Here is a 24,937-nt window from a genome sequence, read left to right as displayed (position 1 = left end):
TTAACTCATTGGAAAAGACTCTGATGCTGGGAGGGATTGGGGGCAGGAGGAGAAGGGGATGACAGAGGATGAGATGGCTGGTGGCATTACTGACTCGACGGACGTGATTCTGAGTGAACTCTGGGAGTTGGTGATGGACAGGGAGGCCTGGCGTGCTGCAATTCATGGGGTCGCAAAGAGTCGGACACGACTGAGCGACTGAACTGAACTGAATCTTCAAATTATAGGGGTCCCAGAAGAACAGAAAGAGAAAGAGCCTGAAAAAAATATATTTGAAGACATTATACGTGAAAACTTCCTTAATATGGGGAGGGAACAGTGTCCTAATTGCCATAACAATGGTCTACATACACACACACACATATATATTTACACATGGACAGATATCTAAATGTCTGTACCCATCTACATGAATAGACACTTGGAAGAGAATAAAATAATGCTAGACAAAAAAAGAGATTCAAAGAAGCAGCACTTGCTTTTTCTTTCATTAGTTATATTTTAAATCTTAAAATTTTTTAATATAATTGTTAAAGATAAAGGTAAAAAGGCAGCATTTGTAATCAATTTCTATGAAGAGGACAGATGGAACACTCTGATAAGGTCAGGAAGATTATTTATGGGCAAGGCGGTGTTTTCACTTTACTAACACAATTCAATAGGTGAATTAGAGAGTTTACCCAATTTCTCTCATCAACCATTCATTTGATCCTCAGACAAGTATCTCAAAAGGCAGGCAGGAAGGCAGGACAGCTCTCACTATTTTCAGCAATGTGATGATAACAAGCAGAAATAACAAGCATAGATTGTGCTTTCAGGAAGTTTGGTGGTATTTCTCATTACTAATTTCATCTGAAATAATGGATATCTCCTATTTATATGGAGATTCTTCAAGGCCAACCATAATATGAGCAAACAGTTCCAGGGAACAATAGTAACTTAAAAACAAACATCCCTAGAGTATCTCAGGTTTCTTTCCTAAATTGAGTATTTGATTCCAATAGCATTCAAATCTGGGAAGATTTTAAATAGCACTTGGAAACAAAGGCCTTTAACTTAGACTGTTTAAAATGGTAACAATTCATTTTTCCTTTTGCTTTAATCAAGCTACCGATCTAAGTTTAAAGGAACGTGTACCTGTCAGCATTAGGCACAATCTGTTAGTTTCTAAAATCTGAACCACACTCTGATGGACCAAATGCAGGATCTATGATTTGTCCAAAGAGCAAACATTAACATTAAGTCTTTAGAAGAACTGAAGAAACAGAAGTGGGAGAGAGACATTGGAAAGAAATGCAAGTATTGCTCAGGATGTTCAAATTTGGCAAAAAACTATCTGTTTTGATTGCCTACATCCATTAAACCTCATAGTTAGAAAGCGTTTCCTTCACAAATCCTGAATCCCTGGGATTAATGCAAAAACAAGCTCATGAAATAGGAAAGAAGGAAGGGAGAATTTTCTTAAAAGTGTTTTCATTTCAGGAACATAACTCAATATGTAATTTATAGTTTACCAAAGTTCCTTCACCATCATTTCATTTGGTCCTCAGAATCTCAAAATACAGGCAAAGGCTGCTCTCACTGTCCTCTCCTGAGGCCCAGGAGGTCAGGTGGGTTGTCAGTTAGTAAGGGGCAAAGTCAGGGCAGGAGTTCGGGGCTTGCTACTGCCTCTCAGTGCTGTCTTCTCCTCTCAACACAGCATAGGCTGGCCACACACAGATTTTTTTTTTTTAAGAAAAAGGCTCTCTCTCTTCCTTGTGCTATCATGTTGCAATATCAGGGCGTTTGGCCTTGAATGTCTAGTGAACCTTGCAGATTCATAAAACATAAATCATGATTAATAAACAAGACTTGAATGTACCAACACATGAGCCTGTGATACAGGTAGTAAGTATTCCAGAATATCAGGAGGAAGAGAAGGAGACCACTAGTCGTGATGACTTTAACTCCTCTTAAATGTTTGCTCCACGTAGTCACTTTCTCCAGAGTTACAATACTTTAAAAATATGTTGGTGATACCTCTGGGGTTTTATTGATTCTTAGAGGATTTTAAAATATGGCACCAGTGGTAGAGGAGAGATAAATCATGACTGTCTACACAGTTTATAACATAGTTAGAAGGATTATATCAGGGAGATAATAATTAGGTGGTTAGAGCTAAGGGCAAGGGTGGTAACTTGGCTATCAATAGTGATTTTTTAAAATAATTTGACTTTTGTGGTAGGAATTTTATTCATATATTATTTATTTATTATATTATTGGGGCTTCCCTGATAGCTCAGATGGTAAAGAATCTACCTGCAATGCAGGAAACCTGGGTTTGATCCCTGGGTTGGAAAGATCCTGGAGAAGGAAATAGCAATCCACTCCAGTATTCTTGCCTGAAAATCCCATCGACAGTGGAGCCTGGTGGGTGACAGTCCATGGAGTCACAAAGAATCGGATACAACTGAGTGATAACACTTTCATTATATTATTAATGTAATATTCTCAATTATTACTTTAGAATATCAGTAGCAGTTTTTGAATGAATGGGTAAAGAATACAGCATAGAGATGAACTGAGTAAACAGAATGAAAGAATACTTTCAGAACAGTTTAACATTTCAACAGTTTGTCACAACAAAAGATACACACACACACAACCACAATGACAGATACCTAAATGTCTATGTCTAGCTGTGTGGATGGTAATTTATTAGTTCAAGCAGAATACTATATAAAACATGCTGCTTAAATATATGTATGCATATGTAAAAACAATAACTAAGGTTTTGTTCCTGTTGAGTAATGTGAAATTGGTGAAATTCTGCTCCTGAAATACTTTTTTCAAAGCCAGTATTTGAGGATATTGAATGAATAACCTGAATATCCAGTCTCTCCCCGCTGGAGAGATAGATCTTACTTGCTTTCTGTCTCATTCTTTCTTTTTCATTCCCTCATATATACCCAGACACAAACAGATGAACACACCTATCATTATGAAACTCAGTTTAACAACAGTTTAAAGTGTTCAGTTGTTTAAACCATTGTACTAAGTACTATCAGGGAAAAGAAACGCACAGATGAATCACACACAATTCCAAAGTCTCCTTCTGCTTTCCTAGTATGGCTTTGAAAGTGAGTTTGCATTTTAGTTCTGATACTTACATACTCCATTAGCTAGGGTAAGTTCCTGTTTTCTCTAAAAAATCTTGAAATGAGAACAATAATGATATCTACTTTTACAGGGTTGTTAAAAGGGCTCAGTGGGATGACATGTGTAAAACATTTTGATCAGTGCCTGTCACAGAGCAAGCTATTATTGTTGTCATTATGTTATTATATAAAAGATTTTACACTCCACAAGAGAATATAGACTTAACCACAGCTAAGCCTAATAGAAACAATCAGCACATAACAAAAGCATAATCAAAATGCTCTGCTCCACGGGTGTGTGTGTGTGTGTGTGTGTGCATGCGTGTGTGTGTGTAAACCCACAGCACCCTCAATTTAGCCTTGGGAAGAAAGGAATAAACCAAGCAGAGTTAATCATTTTTCCAGGTTCTGTAAATATTATCCCCTTTTGCTACTAAATCAATAATGATACCTTCAAAACATCATTTAACTGGAGCATGGAATTATATATGGGAAACTGATCTTGCTTTTAAATTCAGCAAGCTGGCCAGCTTAGCAAAGGGAATTTCAGAACAGGAGAAAATGGAATGAATAGTCTTTGAAGGAGCTCCTCTACTTCTGAAATTCTATGATTCCATAATCAAGATACTTGATGGAGTTTCCAGAGATATAAAAAAAGACAATTCAGAAAAACAGCCCTTTCAAATTGTAGTTCCTTCTCCCTTTTACCATACCCCGCCCCCCATTTTTTTCTCGACTATTTTTGAAGAACAGGTCTTAGATGAGAAATAACATTTACTACATTAAGAAAGGGGGCTTCCCTGGTGGCTCAGCAGTAAAGAATCTGCCTGCAATGCAGGAGATGTGGATTGGATCCCCAAACCAGGAAGCTCCCCTCGAGGAGGACACGGCAACACACTCTAGTATCTTGCCTGGAGAATCCCATGGACAGAGGAGCCTGGCGGGCTAAGTCCACAGGTTTGCAAAGAGTTGGATACAACAGAAGCAACTGAGTATGTAGCATGCGTGAAGAAAGAGGAGTTATTCTGAATGAGTTGGGTCATCAAGGGAAGAACTCTATTAAATCCTCGGGGAAGTGGATTATTTACTGATTTGGCTTGTGGTCTAAAGTTGAGGTGTGTGTTGAGGGAGAATGGAAGCCTTTTGCCATTGCCTACTATAAAGAAAGAGAAAAGCACTGGGAATACATATTTTAGAAATATGGGGATAAACAAGACTAAGTATTGCATGTAAATTATGGTGATGGAGAGCAGATGAAAAGAATGTAAATAAGAAAAAAATGCTGATGTTTGAAATTTACTAAAAAAATCTAAAAATATTGGCTAATGTCAACTAAATCTGTTACTTTTTTCTAAGGTGGTGAACAAGCAGCTCCTTTTACACGTTTTGCTTTCTCGTGAGTTCATTCATTCATCAAAAATGTATTGATTATTTGTTACATACCAGCAAACGAAGAGTAGGACAGATTTGGTCCCCGTCCTGATGAGGGTTAATTTTTTAGTAACAGAAATGGCCAGAGAGCAAATAGAAGAGGAAAAAGAAGAGCCTGGACAAGCCAAAGTGAAAATCCATTTTCTGAATAATAAAAACTTGCTGTATAATCTAATAATCTGAGAGTCCCCACCATACCCCTTGATAGCACATTCAGCTGATTCCAGTAGTAAAACAATAGCATTTGTGAAAAAGGTAATGCCATCAAAAATAAATATAGATCCAGCTCTCAAGGGGAGAAATCTGAGAATACTATCCTCTTGGAAAAATAGGATCGATGTACTGTAATCTAGTTATGAGGGATGGTTCTTCAACCTCCCAAGGTGGATGGTGTGGTGCATCAACAATTTAAATTACTCCTCAAATTGGACCCTGACTAGGAATTATAAAGGAAGTATTTTCAAAAGAGGTCACTGCCTAAACAATTCCTTTAATCAACAGTCAGAGGATTTATTTAGCTGATGGTGCCAAACTTTCTTCATGAAGACTACAATGGAACATGCCCCCTAATTCCCGCCCCTCAAAAGGGCAAGAGGATCAAAAGAATTTCTAAATGCAGATTTTGGTTTACAGAGTTCTTTTTCATCTTCTGGAAAGTGATTACCAGACTTAATCAAGATTCCTCTGTGTATCATTAGCTAATTTTAACTCTCTCCTTCTTTTTTTACAAAAAAAAAAGATTTTTTTTTTTTTTACAATGTGTTTGGGAAAGACCACTTTTAAGTCCTCTGTGTATTTCATGTTTTTCTGTTCAAGCCTTCAGGGAAGCTAAATTTAAAAGTAGAAGAATAGTAATTAAAAGTGATTAGAACAAGAAGTTTTGGTGCTATGAGTTGAGGACTCAATTCTCCCTGTCATAAGCTGAACCAAGAGGCAGTTTTTGGTTTTGATTATAGCTTCTCTTGCTATTTTAATAAACATGAACCAGTATTCAAACTTTTAATATCCTGCTGCTTAACTATTTCCAAAGAGCCATCCAGCTCTTTTAAACAGCCTTTGTTTTAAAATTTTAATTTGTTTGGCTCAGTCTCACCTTAGAAAGTTGTAGCCTTATGGTAAACTCTTTTATAAGTTGATTTCCAGAATCCTAAGTGATTCTCTCTTTTCCCCTCCCAACTAAGTGTTTCCTCATGGGCCAAAACCGTGGTGCTGACAGCTTTCTTGCTTTGTTTTATCTGGTTCCCAGAGTAAATATGAGAGACAAATGTGAGAACGTGTCCAGCACTGACTGGACGCGCCACGACTCGGGAGATACTTACAGCTCCTCCAGGAAGCGCAGGCTGTGGAGAGGACTCGGGGGCAGCTGACTGATGTTGTTCATACTGAGGTCCCTGAGGGAAAAAGAGGCAGCATGTGAGGAGCCGCGTTTGCCACCACAAGGAAATCCAGCTGTTCAATTCACACATTTTCAAGCAAGACAGCCAAAGGAACTCATTCTTCTGCTTGACAAATGAATTGCTCTTTTGCATCTTAAATATATTCCTTTCCTCCCACATCCCCTCAACATCATAGGCCCTCAAATCAGAGACCCTAGGAGGAGCTTATATGGAATTCAACACGATTTAGACCATTTGTGGGCATGGTTGTAACTCTTCACATTTAAAATGACCTGAGGAGCACAGAAGAGGGGACAGACATAACTCAACCCTAGACGTAACTCAATGTTGGGTACTGCTTTAAATTTTGTGACAAAGAAAAATGGCTTCGCCATGCAACGCTGAAAGTCCTGTTTCTCTGGGACTATAAGCACCTTTTAAAAACAAATGTTTTGATTCAAAGAAACTTAAAACAAAACAAGACAAAAAGCCTATTCCCTCCTTGGAACGTGTTCCTTTTGCAGGTTCTCGGATTGCATTAAATAAGTGAAATGAACCATAAAACAAGGGTGTAATGCGATCCTGCTCTGCAGCACACTTCCTGCTGGGTCTGCACAGTAGTTCCTGGCACAGGAAACAAGAAGCCACTTTGGGCGGAACTCAATCAATTTTTGTTTTAAGTGAAACTCCGTGTAATTAGATTTTATTCCATTTTTACTTTTCTATTTCTTTACTGTCTTTCACATAATCCTACAGCATCGCTGGCATATGCCATCTGCATCTCAGAGGCCAAAAGATCAGCTGCTAGACAGAGTCTACTCAAGACAAGCTAAGACCACAGAACAGTCAGCTGAAGGTGGACTTAAACAATGATTTGCTCTAAGGAACAGATTTTGGACTCAGTGGGAGAAGGTGAGGGTGGGACGATTTGACAAGAGTCTCACTGAAACATATACATTACCATATATAAAATCGATAGCCAGTGGCAGTTTGATGTAGGATGCAGGGCACCCAAAGCTGGTGCTCTGTGACAGCCAGGGGTAGGGTGGGGAGCGAGGTGGGGGGCGTTCAGGATGGAGGGGACACATGTATACCTATGGCCGATTCACACTGATGGGTGGCAAAAACCATCGCAATATGGTAGAGTGATTATCCTCCAATTAAAAATAAATAAATTGAATTAAAAAAAAAATGACTCACTCAAACCCGAAGACTCAGAACTAATGCCGTTATCGTCTCAGAGCAGGTATACAGACATAAAGTTTATCTTGAGATAAAATAAAGAGCTTCTTTTTATTATTTAAAAACTTGTTTAATTGACATATAACATTGTATTCATTTTAGTATACAACATCATGATATATGCATATATTGTGAAATGATTACAATAAGTTAGTGGACATTCATCACCACAGTTACACAAATTTTTTTCTTGTGGTGAGAATTTTTCAGATTTATTCTCTTAACAACTGTCAAATATACAAGTATATTTGTTATACAAGTTATTATAACTGCAGCCACTATGCTGTACATTATATCCCCAGAACTTATTTCTTTCATAAATGGAAATTTGTATTTTTTGAACACCTATGCCAATTTCACCCAGGAGCTTTTAAAAAAATCTGAATTATTTTTGTTATAGAAGAGACCACACCCATTGCACCTAACCAGCAGGTTTCAGTATTGATAGCTTGATGCCTTTATCAAATATTAACTTTTAATCAAGGATGCCAAGAATTAAAGAATTAATTCACTCTGTGCCTTTAAAAAATCATGAGCATGTATGGGGAATGTAAAATATTTTGCTAAATGTTTCAGAATATGGCAAAAATCCCAGAATTATTAATTTTAAAATGTTAATGACAATGCAGTAGCTGAGTGAGATGCTATATTCTCAAGCGAAACTGAACAATGCTAAAAATTTATGTTGCCCCTATATTCAGAATCTGAATATTTTTCCTGCCATTGTTTAGATAAGAGAGGCAAATAACTGCTTAGCAATTTTAGTTCCCAGCGCAGCTATTTCTCTGAAGTAGGAAGGTTGTTGAGTTCACTGAACAGGCATGTATTAGCCTAACCAATACAGTTTCTGAATTCCTTACAATGACTCTATAATCTCTGCAAAGACTTGCTAGTTCTCAGGGATATTCACTTACTTTTAACTGACATCCCACTTATTTCCTAAAAGGATTGGGTGATTTGCTTTCCGAGCATGTTTATTAGTAACTTAGATCCAACCAGTCTCCAGAAGCTGGTGTGGATGGCAGTGACCCTCCTCTCCTTTCGTATTTCCTTGTGTGATGTGCAGATCGGTTAGGGACAAACGTCGAGCTTGTCTATGTGCAGAAAGCTCTAACTAGAACAAGGAAATTTACACATTAAGGAGATTCATAAGCACTCCATATCATTTTACTGTTTATTACCCTATTTCAGACGCCTGAAAGTGAAGCTTGTATCAGTGTTCACTCTCAGGGTTCCTCCCGGAGCATTTTTTATGGCGGAGCGGCAAAGTGCAGGTGTAGTCAGAGTACAGTGTCTCGGGTTTGCATCCTGCCTTCCCTGTGCACGGTCTTGAGGAAATGAACCTCCCTGAGTAGGCTTCTTCGTAAACCAGGGTGCCCCTACATTGCTTCCCAGCCGTTTCAGCGGTAAAGAATACCCCTGCCAACGCCGGAGACGCGGTTTCGATCCCTCAGTCGGGAAGATCCCCTGGAAGAGGAAATGGAAACCCACTCCAGTTTTCTTGCCTGGAAAATTCCACAGACAAGAGGAGCCCGGCGGGCTGCGGTCCATGAAGTCGTAAAAGAGACAGACACGAGTGAGTACGCACTCACGTCCCTACATTAATGGTTGCATACCCAAGGATAGCTGTTTCCAGTCAGGAGGGAGAGTGACTTAATTTGCTTCTTGGAAAGGCGAGTACCCCCCGCCTCCCCAACAGGAGCTAATCACTTCTCCCTGTTACCTGACATTGTGGTTCAGAAAAGGAGCTCGTAACAGTCGGCCCTCCATATCTGTGGGTTTCGTAGGGGCAAATTCAGAGGGCCGACGGTTTTCATTGGACCAAACCCTCTAAGAGATTTGAGCATCCTCAGATTTTGGTATCTGCAGGGGCTGCTAGGACCAATCCTCTGAGCATACTGAGCAACCACTGTATTGCTAAAACAACTCTTTACCATGTGCTTTCTAATACAGGTTGTTTTCTTTTAAAGAGCCGCTAACAATGCAGATAAACCTATAGTAGAAAAAATAATAATAACGATTCAGAGTAAAATGAAATAGGTCTTTAAAATACACATTCAAAGAGGTAGGGTAAAAATGAACTTGTCAGTATTCACCTTTTCTGTGTGCACCTTTTGCCTTGATGTTCAAATGTAATACTGGTCTAACTGAGTGCTTCCCAAGCTATCCATGGTAAAACACCAACTTAAAAAAGTTCTAGTTTACTGTGGACTTATATCTTTAGAAAATATTATAAAATTAATTACCAGAGAAGTCAAATAAAAACACAAAGATAAACAAAATATAAGCCTCAATATTTTGTGACTTGACAGAGATTATTCCATTACTGTGAACATTTCTAAACTTTTACTCTCAAATCCTTATCTGCTGCGGATTGGTAAAAAAAAAAACCCGTTCTGGGTTAGGGTCTTAGACCTCTCGTTTTGGTGAGCAATGCTGGGCTTTCCTTCATGTCAAGAAGGGCAAGGCTTAAATGACTTTTAGCCTATTCAAGTTAGAGTAAAACATAATAGAATGAGGATGCTTGGCGGCTAGAGAGGGCTGGCGCTCACCAGGGTGTGGACACCTGTTTGTCAGGGAAGAAAGTGAAGATCACAGAGGTGACAGGTCTCCAAGTCACAGTGCAGAACTCAGTGGGGAAGCCCCTGGGTTGAAGATTAGATCGATACTTGCCCTAGGATTTTTGCTTTTCCTTTCTTCCTACAAACTTTCCACTCTATACAGAAATATCCTCTCTCTTACTCTTAAATTATTTTCAAACTCTTCCTTTTATTTTTCTATAGTATCTAGTTTTTCTGACTCACATGAAATACATACAACCATAGCAGAATGAAGAGTTCTTAAAAAAGTTTATATCTCTGCCCTTTATCTGTGTTTATATCTGTCTCCTTTTTAAACTATCATTAAAAAAGCCCCTATTTTATAGCACATTTGGCCCAGTTTAGTTTCCTAAAATCAGCGAAGCAATGTAATGCATTTCTTTACCTTTTTTCATCTTTTGCCAAGATGTTGGAATGAATTTTGAAGAACTGATCACTAGGTAAAAAGATTTCATCAGCAATGGAGGATTCATTGCCACAAGATGGTCAAATATGTTAAACTATTCTGCCCTGTCTCTGACCCAGGACTTATCTATGCTGTGTTAATGACCATATCTAGAAGTCTAGAACAGGATTTGCAGAGTTCCATGAAAGTAGCTGACTTGGAATCATCACAGGAGCTTTAAAAAATATGGATGCCTGGATCCCATCCCCGAGTTTCTGAGTCAGCTGGCCCAATACGGGCATTGGAATTTTAAAAAGCTTCTCAGGTTATTTGAATATTCAGTCAAGGCTCTGAACATTGCTTAGGAGTAACTCTTTCTAAATTTCTAGATGGGTATTCTCAGTTCTACAACTTACTCAAAATTTAGTAGGCTTAATGAAGGTACTGTTTCCTCTGGGTAGAGAGTTCCACCTAAGCAGATAGTATCTTTCTCTTGAAAATGTGCTTGTTGCTTGCAACTTTATTATTTTTTCTTCATTTGACAAAATATTAATTGAGCATTGGGGCTTCCCAGGTAGCACAGTGGTAAAGAATTTACCGGCTGATGTAGGAGATGCAAGAGACTGATTTGATCCCTGGGTCAAGAAGACCCCCTGAAGTAGGAAATGGCAACCCATTCCAGTATTCTTGCCCTGAAAATTCCATGGACAGAGGAACCTGGTGGGCTACAGTCCATGGGGTTGCAAAGAGTTGGAGACGACTGAGTGACTAAGCATGCGCACACAATTGAGCATTCACTGTGGTCAGGTCTGGGAACACAGTGGAGAATAAATGTGAGCCTTTCCCCTTTTCTGCTGTCTCAACAACAAGTTTGTTGTTGTTCAGTAGCCAGGTTGTGTCCAACTCTCTGCGACCCCATGAACTGCAGCATGCCAGGCTTCCCTGTCCTTAACTCTCTCCCTGAGTTTGCTCAAACTCATTTCCACTGAGTCAGTAATGCCATCCAGCCATAGTATCTTCTGTCTTCCCCTTCACTTGCCCTCACCCAGCATCAGGATCTTTTCCAGTGAGTTGGCTCTTTGCATCAGGTGACCAAAGTATTGGAGCTTCAGCTTTAGTCCTTCCAATGAATATTCAGTGTGATTTCCTTTAGGATTGACTGGTTTGATCTCCTCACAGTCTAAGGGACTCTCAAGAGTCTTCGCCAACACCACAATTCAAAAGCATCAGTTCTTCAGCACTCAGTCTTCTTTATGGCCCAACTCTCACATCCGTACATGACTACTGGAAAAACCATAGCTTTGACTATATGGACCTTTTGGTAAAATGATGTCTCTGCTTTTTAATACGCTGTCTAGGTTTATCACATTTTTTCTTCCAAGGAGCAACTGCAGTCACCATCTGCAGTGATTTTGGAGCCCAAGAAAAGAAAATCTGTCACTGTTTCCACTTTTTCCCCATCTGTTTGCCATGAAGTGTTGGGACCAGATGCCATGATCTTGGTTTTCTGAATGTAGTGTTTTAAGCCAGTTTTTTCACTTTCCTCTTTCACCTTCATCAAGGGGCTCTTTAGTTTTTCTTCACTCTCTGCCATTAAAATGGTATCATCTGCATATCTGAGGTAAGATATTGAAGGTGCTCAATGTTAATTCTGCTACAAAGCTTGCTTCTGGATCTGGCCTCACTTCTTTCTCGGCTCTATCTTTGTTCAGGTCCCTGTTCTGGTGATAACTGTTTTGTTCTCCTGTGTACTGTGTCTCCTTATTCTAGGTCATCTACACCAGGGCCAGAGAGGTCACTCTGAAAAGCCCATCCGATCATGTCACTCCATTCAGCCACTGCTAGCCAATGAGAAAGGCACCCCCTGGGATGATTTGGAGAAGTGTTTCCCCTCCAGGAGGGGAGGGTGGTAAATTAAAGAAAAGATCATTTTCCTCCTGCTGAAGCAGCCACAGAGCCGGCTGAGTGGCTTGGCAAAGACAGCGGCTTGGAGTTCAGCCCACCTTGGACAGTCCCTGAGCTGGGCATGACCTGCACAACCATAGCCAGCTTAGACAGCCCTGTCTGAGAACTTGGACTGACTCCAGGCTTCTTAGAGTAGCCAGTGTCCCAACTTTCTTAGGCCTAAAGCACCTTGATCTCATGCTACTTTATGTAACATGTGTTCCAGTTATACTAAGATTATCTCTGTTCCTCTTTGCCTCTGTCTTTACACATGTGATTCTCTTTCCTTCAAATGCATTATCCTATTTCCAAATAACTACTCTTGTCTTAACAGACGCCTGTGTTTCAGACATAACCTCTTCTCTTTCCAGCTTAGTTGTTCTCTATTTCAACCTCTAGTCCTTTGATACTTCCAAGATCAAAGCTTGTCTTAGCCTAAGATCACACTTCGATCTCCTGGATCACTATCTCACCATCACTCTCAACTGTCTTTTGTTTCACACTCCTGGCAAAGCCCCAGCTCTGGGAGAACACCGTAATTCATGCTCTCTGCTACTATCTCAGTGCAATGAGTGCTACTAGAAAAGGAAGACTCACAAACGTGCAGATTAGTTACTATAAATTCATGGTTTTTGTGGGCTCTCAACACTGCTGCACAGTCCTGCTATTTGCTATGGCTCAACTTACTCCTATGGGGACTGCTGCCAACCTTCCCCGCTGGCCTCAAACCTCTTAATCAACAACCACTCCCATCACGGGCACTGTCCCTCTGACTTTGTGGAAATTACTGGCATTCTTTAGACCCAACATGAAACCGGCCAATTTTTTGTTCTCTTTTGCCCCCTGCTTATGATACCCACACCTTTCTCTTGCTCATGGATGCCACCCTCCACGCTCAGGATGCTATAGCACATTATTTCATGACTAGTTCCTTCTATTTCATGCATTTTCAGCTTCTTTCTCTTCCCTTCCAATGTATAAACATAGTCAAGTCTTTTCTATGACTAAAACTAACAAGGAAATCCAGATCTTTGGCTCTCCTGTCTTCCTCTACCTGCTACCCAATCTTGCTCATTCCTTTAGGGCTGTTTCTTGTCTCTAATTGTAGCCTCTGCCTCCTATTCCCTTTCTAGCTCACCACACTCAGGCTTCCACCCTTGCACTCCAGTGAAACTGTTCCCACCATAGAAACAATGACCTCCATGTTGTTAAATTTAATGAGCACATGACCGCCTGGACCTCTCCCCTGCATCAGACTCTCTTTCTGGAAGGTCTGTACTCTATAGCTTCCAAGGCATCGTTCTCTCAGGATTCTGTCCATGCTTTCCCAGCTTCCTGCTTCATAGACTGTTTGTGGCACTGTCTTCTATTTACCCTTCAGTGGCAGGGTCCCTGGAGCTCTACCCTGGGCCTAGTGCTCTGCAATTCCTACCCTTTCTTCTTGCTGACTGGTATTTACTCTCATCAGTCCTGAATATTCATTGGAAGGACTGATGCTGAAGCTGAAACTCCAATACCCTTGGCCACCTGATGCAAAGAACTGACTCATTTGAAAAGACCCTGATGCTGGGAAAGATTGAGGGCAGGAGGAGAAGAGGATGACAGAGGATGAGATGGTTGGATGGCATCACCGACTCAATGGACATGGGTTTGAGTGGACTCCAGGAGTTGGTGATGGACGGGGAGGCCTGGCGTGCAGCAGTCCATGGGGTCGCAAAGAGTCAGACACCTTGAGCAACTGAACTGAATTGAACTGAACTTACTCTCATGAGTTTAAGTATTACTTAGATGCCCACAACCCTCCAAAGCTATATTCTTCCTCTTCATCTCTCTCCTTCAGAATCATATATCTAATTTCCTTCTGGATATTTCATTTAGCAATGGAATGCACCATGTTTAAAATGGAAATAACTATTTTCTATTCCAAACTCATTTTCCCCCTGTGGGGCCAGTTTCTAGTTAATACCACCACCATATTCCTGTCAAAAGTCCAAATATTAGACATTATTCAAGCCTTGCCATTTTCTTAATCCTTACGATTCCTTTTTCTCTTTTCCAGCTCTGCCCTCAGTATCTCAGACCCAGTCATCTGAAACTGTGTCCTAACTCCATGGGAGCCTGCTTCTAGAAGATTCCTATTTCTTATCCCTTGAGACCCACCCTTCAAATGATAACTAGAGTGAACTCTCCAAGAATGCAGAATTAGCCACCCTTCTTAAAACTTTTCAATTTCCCTCCACCTTCCAAATGATATCCACTTTTGTGGCACACCTACCCTTTGTTACTTGGGCATATTGATTATAATTTATCCTTCAAGATCTACCTCAGCTCTGAGATTAGTGTAAGTGATCTGCTCTCTGTCGTCCTATATCACCCTCACACATTTAATGACATCATAGTGAAATGCTATGATTACGTGTTGATCTTCTGCAGTAGGCTGTTCCTCATGATCAGCAGCCATTATTTTTATCACAGTACTTCCAATGTCTAGCCCAGGCTTTCCATGTAGAAAGCACGCAGTGACTGTTGAATTGAACCCTCTTCTATTGCATCTGTCCTATGAGTGAGCAGATGATCTTCCCCATCTATTAAAATCAAGTGTCTCATCAAAGGACTACAGGTCTCCTAAGTGTGCGCTATGTAATCCTTCTGGTATAAAACACTTTTGGAAACAAAACCTACTGTGTGATGTGCCCATCTTCCGCAATGACTTTTGCTCATAATTAGGGTTGTGGTTTCCCTTTTCAGTTGGTCCTCTCTGTTTTCTGTCCTAGGGATTCCTCAGAGACGCTCACCCACTGAAGGTCCCCTTCTACTCTCACACTCAAGCACCTTTATGCTGATGTCTCTTCCCCTCCTCTTTCTGTCCTTCTATCCTTCTGCCCGCCCCCTCCCCATATTTTTCCTCCTCCTTCCTCTTCCCCTCTTCTTCTTCCTTCAACATTTCCTTTTCTCCTGAAAAATATCTTTCTTGTCATTTCTATGGATGCATTGTGGGATGCATGACTACAGCAGGTACCTAGTCTGGCATCTTAAAATCCAGCCATACTGTCTCTATTTGAGACCTGATACATGAACCAGTGAACAGAGAAGTCATTCCCTGTAGTGCGACTATTAAACAAAGAAGAAAACTACAACACATGGCTCTTTAATCTCTGCCACACTTGAAGACAGATATTTTCTTCTTTAGCAGAACCACACAATTCCTATTTCTTCTAATGACAGTCATATTAAATTTGTTTTGGGAGATCCAATAACATTTACCTATTTGCCAGACACCTTTGTGAACTAAGGATCCAGGCTGGAACCATTTTGGCATTTTTAAATTGATCACTTTTTAAATAGGTTTCTAGAGATAAGCCCTCCTATGAACTTCAAAGAGAAAGGTGCAGGCTTGAGTAGCATTTTATGATGGCATGAATAATGTTATGTCCAGATACTTTTCCATATTATTGTGTTTAACTTTAGAACAATGTATCTTTTAAAAATACTTTTTACTGAATTATAACATATATGAGGAAAGGAATAAATCCTAGTTGTCCAGCCCACTGAATTTTCACAATGGGAACACACCCTTGTAAACCAGCTCAAATCAAGAACTAATACACTGCCACCACCTCAGAAGCTCACGTTTCCTTCCATCTCCTACTCCCCCCAAAAGTAACCAATCCGCTAACTTCTAACACTTTATATTAGTTTTCTTGATTTTTATGTTCCTACAAATGGAATCACAGAGTGCATAGTATTTTTTTTAAAGACTTTATGTTTTACAGCATTTTTAGGCTCACAGCAAAATTGAAAGTATAGAGATTCTCTATATCTCTCCCTTCTGCCGACAGATACATAGCCTCCCCCATCGTTGTCCCCCACCAAAGTGGTACATTTGTTACAACTGATGGACCTATGCTATGCCATAATCACCCGAAGTCTGCAGCTGACATTAGGGCTCATTCTCAGTGCTTTACAGTCTATGGGTTTGACACGCAGCCACCATTATAATATCTTGCAGAGTGTTTTCACTGCCCTAAAAATCCTGTGTGCTCTGTCTAGTCATACCCCCATCCCCCAACAACTACAGATCTTCTTACTGTCTTCATAAGGTTTGCATTTTCCAGAATGTCAGAGTTAGAATCATGGGTATGTAGCCTTTTCAGATTGGCTTCTTTTCACTAAGTATTACAGAACATAGCTTTTTGTGTTTTTTTCCTAGCATCTTTTACTCACTTATGAAATTTATTCATGTGTTGCATGTAGCAATAGTAAATTCCTTCTCAGTGCAATATAGTGTCTCATTTTATGGTTATACTACAATTTATCTGCTGAACTACTGACAAACACTTGGTTTTTCCAGTGGTCATGTATGGATGTGAGAGTTGGACTGTGAAGAAAGCTGAGCACTGAAGAATTGATGCTTTTGAACTGTGGTGTTGGAGAAGACTCTTGAGAGTCCCTTGGACTGCAAGGGGATCCAACCAGTCCATCCTAAAGGAGACCAGTCCTGGGTATTCATTGGAAGGACTGATGCTGAGGCTGAAACTCCAGTACTTTGGCCACCTCATGCGAAGAGTTGACTCATTGGAAAAGACCCTGATGCTGGGAGGGATTGGGGGCGGGAGGAGAAGGGGACGACAGAGGATGAGATGGCTGGATGGCATCACCGACTTGCTGCACATGAGTTTGGGTGAACTCCGGGAGTTGGTGAGGGACAAGGAGGCCTGGTGTGCTGTGATTCATGGGGTCGCAGAGAGTTGGACACGACTGAGTGACTGAACTGAACTGGGCTCTTTTCAGCTTGTGACTATTATGAATGCTGTTGCTATAAAAATTCTTAAATATGCCTTTAGTTGAACAGATATGCATATCTGTTCAGTATATATCTAGGAGTGGAATACCTGGGTCTTGGTGTGTAGGTATGTTCAGCTTTAATAAACCCTGCCAAATTGTTTCCTAAATCGGCTATCTTGATTCATGCTCCCCCAGTAGTGCATGAGAATCCCAGTTGTTTCATATCCAATTGTTTCCATTTGTTATTGCCAAAATTGGTATCATTTTGCTTTAAATCTTAGTCATTTTGGCTAAATGTATATACGATGGTATTTCATTGTGGTTTTAATTATCATTTCCTTCATGTTTAAGAGAGTTGAGTATCTTTTCCTGTGACTCCTAACCATCAAGATACTCTTTTTTCATGAGGTACCAGAAAAATATCTTTTTTGATGACATTCAAACTGAAATTAAAACTCACTTGTTGTAACAAGTAAGACTATGCATTGATGTGTAAGGAAAAAAGCTAATCATCTCTTTACTCCTCTTCTAATAGTATTATTCTTCTGAGGCCTCAAAGTCATTCTCTGAGATAGTTGATGGTGTAATACTTAGGAGCATCTATTTTGGAGCTGTTCTGCCTTAGTCCTGGCTTTGCTGTTTTTGAACTTAGTAACCCTGAGCAAGTTATCTCTGTGCCTCAGTTACCTAATCTGTGAAATGGACCTAATTAAAGTATCTGCTTTATGGAATTTCTGTGAGAAATCATTGAGCTAATATGTATAAAGTATTTAGAACAATATCTGACATGTTATAAGCACTATATATTTGCTATCATTATTATTATAACATGGAATCCCTTTTATGTTTTTACAAATGAAAACTCTTACCTGTCCAGAAGTATTAAGAGTTGAGAAATGTTAGCTTATTGGTATTTATACTTATTTTGAAAAAATTCTCTTTAAAGTTACTGTTTAGAGACAATAAGCTTATGTTCTACTGGGCCCTTTGCTTTATTAGCATGAATTCTTAATAGAAGGTTTGAAAAGATGGAGCCTCAGAGCTCTGTCAATAATAAGAGAAGAGATACAGTTTTTTGGGTGGATCACTTACCTAAAAACCTCATGAACTCAGAACATGCCTCCAAATAGAGAGCTAAACAAACACAGAACAAAATAAAAACTAATGAACAAAGAAAAAATTACCAACAGCAAATCAAGTCATTTTAACAATCAGAAGCCCACAAAGCCAGTGAATGTTTATATACTTTTCTCAAAGGAAAAGGTACCAATCAGAAAGAAAATATTCTTTATTTGGACAATCTTGGTTTTTGTTTGTTGGTTTGGTTTGGTTTTGAAATCCATAGTAGAAAATTACCTGGGGGAAGAAGACTCTATAAGGCTGGCAGTGATATGGAAAAGCAGATTTAAGAGCTAAAATTACATCATCATCATCATCAATCACATTGATCTTTGTTCATTTAATGTAATAGTTCTAGATATTCCAAAAGCTTTCAACCAATTTGGAACCAAATTTTCCCCTTAAGCTAGTGAAGAGCTTTATATGTTCTAAAGGATGGTACAAAATCAATAGAAAAGTTTAAGAATCCAGGAATATACATAAGTTCTATCTCTTCTACTTCTCTCTATTCTCTGTGAACAATTCAGGCCTTGGACTTGCACCTGCACTACAGATGTTTGTTTCTAACAGGTTTATATTTGAACTTCTCCATGTGGTTAACTGGTCAGTCACCTGAAACTCAACGTATTGACTCCTTGTTTTCTCTCTTTTTCCCAAACTAGCTTTTCCCATTGTATTTTCTTATCTTTAGCTTTTCCAAGCTAACACTGGCAGTAAGTGGCAGAGCTGGGGTCTGAACCTGGTCCGCCTGACTTCAAAGCATGTGGGATCAGCCCTGTGCGGCTACACTGGGCACTAGAATCCAAGTTCTAGCTTCCGTTCTTGGCTGTCCCAGCTCCCGTCTCTGTGGTTCAGTCCTGACCCACTGGATTAGGTTTGTGTGCTGTGTAGGGGCTTCCCAGGTGGCAGAGGGGTAAAGAATCTGCCTGCCAATGCAAGACATGCAGGAGACTCGGGTTCAATCCTGAGTTAGGAAGGTCCCCTGGAGGAGGAAATGGCAACCCACTGCAGTATTTTTGCCTGGAAAATTCCATGGACAGAGTAGGCTGGCAGGTACAGTCCATGGGTTGCAGAGTCCCTCTAAATCCTTCAAACAGGCTATATTCCGGTCACACCAGATTGCCTTTTATTCTCCCAAAATGTCCTGAAGTTTTGCCCTCTAGATTGACACAAGATATATCTCCAGTAACTTTCTGTTCAAGGGAAGGGATTTGGAAGAAACTTGTCCTGTGATTTCCTATGCCCAGGCTTTGCAGGAGTCATGAAGACCAAAGAAAGTACAAGTCAAGTGCTGGGCACAAGGCTCTGTGCAGAGGAAGCTGCCATCACCCCCTCCTAGCCACGCCAGCCCGGCGGTATCCTCCCCATCTTTCGTTCCCAAGTGCTCCTCCTCTTGCTGCTTCTACTCCCAGCCGCACTAGAGACGCTCCACAAGGTGGCAAAATGGAGCTTTTCAAACCAGAAATAGAGAATTCCCTGGGACAACCTCAAGTTTCCCAGTGCATTCCAGTTTGCTCGTAGGTTAAATCCAAACCCCTCAGCCTGGCTGAAAGGCCCCGGGTGGCCTGGCCCCTGCCTCCCCATCCTGACTCGCCTCATTCACCCACTTAGCTAATGCCTGTCACGGGGCGGCTCCTCCTAGACCCCGAGTACTCGCCCTACACAGGTCTTTTCCTTATATTCAGGGCCATGACACTCATCTGCACCTCACCCTCCCTTCCAAAGGCTGCTCCTCTTCATTTTGAAGCATCAGCTCAGATAAGCCTTCTTGACCTTCCAATCTAGAATAGGTCCTTTCCTGTCTCTGCTTGTTCTTTTCCCACCACCTCCTACTCCCCTCCCTCCAGAACCACTGGCGCCTCTGGCCACCTCCCACCACAATTCTTTTCACTGAAGAATAGTTGGTGGTCTTGCCTTCACTTATTTTCCTGTCCTCCTTTCTTGAATGCCATGGGGGCAGGGGGCTGCTAAATCTCCAGCTTTTTGCATTTGTTTTTCTGGGGGATGGTCTTGATCCCTGTCTCCTATACAACGTCATGAACCTCCATCCATAGTTCATCAGGCACTCTGTCTATCAGATCTAGTCCCTTAAATCTATTTCCCACTTCCACTGCATAATCGAAAGGGATTTGATTTAGGTCATACCTAATGGTCTAATGGTTTTCCCTACTTTCTTCAATTGACTGAATTTGGCATACATTCTTCTTGTTTGCTATTGAATAGTATGTGAACCTGCATAGACACATCCCCTTCTCTCTAAATTGAAGGCTTTCTCCCATTAAATGGAACAATCTTTACTGTTCTTACCTCAGCTATACGGAGAATAAGGATGCAATGTTTATAAAATGTATTCTGAGATCCTTTGAAGTGCCTACCATATATTTAATCAACTCCTGTCATTTTTGCAATCCTTTAAAGCATTTAAAACTCATGACAAAGTAGTAAAAACAGAAATGTAATTCTCCAAAAAGCCAGAATGCTGCAAGTTTGAACTGAATTAAATTACCCACGAGTTTGATTTAAACATTCCTTTTCTTTAAACCAAAATAATCCTATATACTGGCGTGCGTTTGAAAGATGAGAAACAAAAATTTCTCCATGTGACAGTGGCACTTTTCAGTTATGCTTTGGGAATAATTTCCTAGTCTTCATTTCAATCTGAGGCTGATACACCAACTCTAAAGAGAAACTATTCAATTTCAGATAAACTTTTTCCATTCAATTTAAGCAAGATTCCAGTAGAGGGAGCAAAGTCAACAATTAGAGAAGAAAGACTTAAAACTCAGACATTCATTCAACAGGGAAAAGACCAAGGACTGCATTAACCTGAGAAACACATAAGACCTAATTTTACCTACCAATAACTTGGCTTATCCATTTACTTTCTAAAGTATTGCTGTCGTAAAAGCAATTGTCTGCCTTTCCTTAACAACTGCTACAGAACATTCGTTGATATGCTTCCAAGCTTCTCAAGAGCCAATAAGTCACTGATGAACTTTTAAAAACGACCAAAGTTGTAATCATTCATTGTTATTGGTTAATAAGTTGCAAAGCTTGAGAAAATGTAAAAATAAGTGTAACAGAGTCTTTTAGATCAAGTCTGACTACATATACAATCAGAAATTCAAAATGTTAGTGTAAGCCCTATCAAATGTACAATTATGAACTGAAAAAGTGGAAGAGAAAAGAATGGGGAAATCTTACAAAGGTAAAATCCATGCTTGTATCTTTACAGTACATCTTGTGAAGGGAGTTGAGTCAGATAGGAACACGGAACACAATGAGCGCATACTGGTGATGAAGCCGGAAGAGCAACGTAGGTAAGAAAGTGTAGCAACTGCGAGGGAGTGCGTTCACAAGCCTGACTGCAAGCGAGACGGAAGTAGAGTGCTGATGCTCATGGAGACTTACCATCAGCTGTCACGCTGCCAGTGTCAGTTGCCCTGGAGTTGGGGCATCCACAGCCTATGTGACTGTGCTTGGCAGGCTTACTTACAGGTCCCTGGCAGTTCATCGTCATGACAGGAGGCCGTTGTTAAAAAGAAAAGTCCCCAGCACCACTTGTGGAATCAATGATCAGTAACACAAGAAGGATTTTATGAATCAATACAATAGTTGCTGCTGCTGCTAAGTCGTTTCAGTCGTGTCCGACTCTGTGTGACCCCATAATGGCAGCCCACCAGGCTCCTCTGTCCCTGAGATTCTCCAGGCAAGAACACTGGAGTGGGTTGCCATTTCCTTCTCCAATGCATGAAAGTGAAAAGTGAAAGTGAAGTCGCTCAGTCGTGCCTGACTCTTCGTGACCCCATGGACTGCAGCCCACCAGGCTCCTCCGTTCATGGGATTGTCCAGGCAAGAGTACTGGAGTGGGGTGCCATTGCCTTCTCCTGTATACACACACACACACACACACACACACACACACACATATAAAACAACTACAAGCTTTATAAAGAAAAAAACAAATACAAACATAAAACCTAAGCCCTCAGGCCCCTATGGCCCTTTCTGTTCCTGAGTCCCACTTCTCAGAAGCAACCATTTGCACCTCAGAGTCTTGAGTCTCTCAAGAGTCACTCTCTTCAAAGTGCAGCTTTCCAGTCTTGTACCACAGTTACTCCTTGAGGCGGGGGTTTGAATGGTGATGTTGCAGTTGTCTGACTGTCTGAGCTAAGACGCTGAACAGCTTATTATTAAAAATTTCAGAGAATCACCCTATTTTCAATAACCCTTGACCATAAAAAGAACCCTCTTCCGGGGATTTGCCTGCTGGTCCAGTGGTTAAAAGCCCACCTGCCCATGCAGGGGACACAGGTTCACTCCCTGGCCCAGGAAGATGCCCCATGCTGTGGAGCGAATAAGGGTGAGCTGCACCTTCTGAGTGCACACGCTGTAACCACGGAAGCCGTGCGTTTGAGCCTGTGCTCTGCAACTGGAGAAGCACCACTTTGAAAAGCCCCTGCACGGCAAGCCGAGGGCAGCTCTGGCTCACAGCAACAAAGAGCCAGCGCAGCCAAAAAACCAAAACACAAAAACCTTTTCTAGGAGTTTACACAAGAATTGACTTGCTTCTTGACTTAGTCCATGCCATTTCTCTGCTAATTCACTTCACACATTTGTTAACACATCCTTCCCATTATGATTTTCTCTCCTGTTCTCTTTATTTTTGTAGGTTTATGCTTTTTAAATTACTTTTCTGCCACTTGAAATAAACATGGATTTAATCTGCTTTGTGTTTTTGATTTTTTTTTCCCTTAAGCTGAAGCCACATACCAATTATTCAAATATTACTTGTTTCAGGTATAATATTTCACTCTTACAATCCATAACAGCCTGATTTTAAAAATAGTCATGATATATTATTTTCATGACTTTTCTCCTAGTCATACAGAGGAACTTTGGTCCCCTACAGATTTTCTTCCCAAATCATTCTAGAAGTTCCAGCCTTGGCTGGGATGACTCATCTGCATGCCAGGAACTAGTTCTTTTGACCATAGTGTGGTATCTACTGTTTACCCCTTCTTCTGCCCTGGCTTGCCATGGTGATATGTGAAAATGCTATCAATGATCACCCAGCTGTGCCCCAGATGCTCAACCCAGGTATTTTCCACCTGAGACTAAGAAGTATCTAGGGCTCTATTGGTATCACTGGCCCATGCCACCACCGTTGACAGTGCCACTGCTCTTGACCCAGACTTTTGCAGGTGGGCACAATTCCTTTTACGTTCATCCTTCAAGGGTCTTGGGTCCTCCCTGTAAATAAGCTCTTCCTCAGTTATGCTTGAATCCCAGAGTAGAGACAACTTGGGTGCAAGTTAAGTAACTTATCCAGAGCGATCTTACTTACAAGTCTGTATGCCTCCAAAAAACAAGTCTTTTATTTCTACATGTCCATAAAGCTGTCAACATATTTTCAGTTAGTTGGGAGGGCTTCTTGAGGAAGATGAGATTTCAGTAGCTTTTTTTTAGTGTCAAAAGAAAGATAGTAAGGTAAGGTAGGCATTCAGAGGGAGTGGCTGGAGTTCCAACAGGTGGGTTTGTGTATCTCCATCATGTAGGATCTGATCTGGGTGGCTGGACAGTGTCCTATTCTTCTCTCATTAATAAGTGAGCCCCATCTGACCATCTACTCAAAGAGAACAATGTTCCTACATAGAGCAATCTTATGTTTTAATTGTTGACATATTGGTGATTTTTCTATCCTATTAGCACTTCCAAGCTAACTCTCAAGGTCCCAAGGTAGGAGTAAAATGACCGAGGAGGATGTGAGATATTCAGAATAAAAGCTTTTTTTTTTTTTAAGTACAATTAAAATGTTAAAAGCTTCATAGGCCTATGAATCTAACATAAACCTCCCCATAAAATCTCTCCCAGACCTTGGCTGGTTGGGAATTAATCTCTTCTTTCACCAGACTCTCTAAGAACTTTCTTGTTACTTACATTAAATAGTTAACCATGTTTTTATTATCACAGTTCTCAGAGGCATCCAATGTTTAAACTGAGTCTTAGGGAGATGTGTTGGCTGAGATGAAGGGAGGGGTGAAGAACTTTCTAGGCGAGGACAGCATGCACAAAATCATCTGGGCATAAGAGAGCAGGCTGCTCTCCAGAAACTACAAATAGGCTGGCATAGTTGAGTGGAGTGCTTGCATTGCAACATGACCCAACACAAGACCTATAAAGCTTCAAGGGCCAGGACCAGGCCAAGCTGGCCTCATATGTCATGTTGAGAGGCTCAGAGTATCCTGGAGGCTCTGAGAGCCACTGCAGGATTTTAAGCAGAGAAATGACATCATCTTTGGATTTAGTAATTCTCTTGGGTGGTATTTCTTTTTCCTTTATTTAAAGACTTTAAAAGGGAGTGATGTTTTGTTTTTAGAGATCGTGTAGTATATTTTAGTTTATTTTCACTATTTCTTGATAGTGCACATTATTGTGTTATTTTTGGTGCATATTCCATATTAATTTCAAGTTAGACACACTGACAAGCTTCATTAGAACAATTCTTCACACGTTCTTGCTTTTGTGGTCAAGAAATCTTCCTAGATGTATTTTTAAAAGCCTTACATGTCTCCTAGCTTTAGACAGTCTGTAAGACTCTTCCTGAACTTACGTGCAATTCCAATTAGTCATAGATTAAAACATTAATGTGGACAGATTAAAGCAGAAGCCCTCATGCTTTATTTTCTAATATCATTTGTCTTTGCTTTGAAAATCACAGCAATGGAATCGTCTGCATCTGTACACCCCAAATGCAATTTAATCTCCCTTGGCCAACATTAAAGCTTTAAAGTAACTCTATGCGATGGTGTATTTTCCTCCTTTTCCAAAGTCAAGCATTATATAATTCACTTTTTATCAGCCTCATTCTTTAGATGCTCAGTTGCCACATCGTTTCTAGTTTTAACATCATCTAAA

The 24,937-nt window shown here is 40.5% G+C and overlaps 1 protein-coding gene across 1 annotated transcript in view; it reads right to left on the bottom strand.

Annotated features, from left to right (window-relative positions):
• The window catches only part of LGR5 (leucine rich repeat containing G protein-coupled receptor 5), a 129,808-nt gene that overhangs the window by 65,665 nt on the left and 39,206 nt on the right, over positions 1-24,937 (bottom strand). Inside the window, exon 2 of the mRNA XM_086403700.1 lies at positions 5,888-5,959. Within this exon, the coding sequence (XP_086259826.1) occupies positions 5,888-5,959 (72 nt within the window). The remainder of the gene's footprint in view (positions 1-5,887; positions 5,960-24,937) is intronic.

This window comes from Bos grunniens, chromosome 5 (assembly GCF_055505025.1).
Source record: "Bos grunniens cultivar Pamir isolate PY7600 chromosome 5, Bosgru_T2T1.0, whole genome shotgun sequence".
NCBI lineage: Eukaryota > Metazoa > Chordata > Mammalia > Artiodactyla > Bovidae > Bos > Bos grunniens.
Note: the sequence above shows the minus strand (reverse complement) of the source record. Positions and strands in the feature narration are given on the sequence as shown.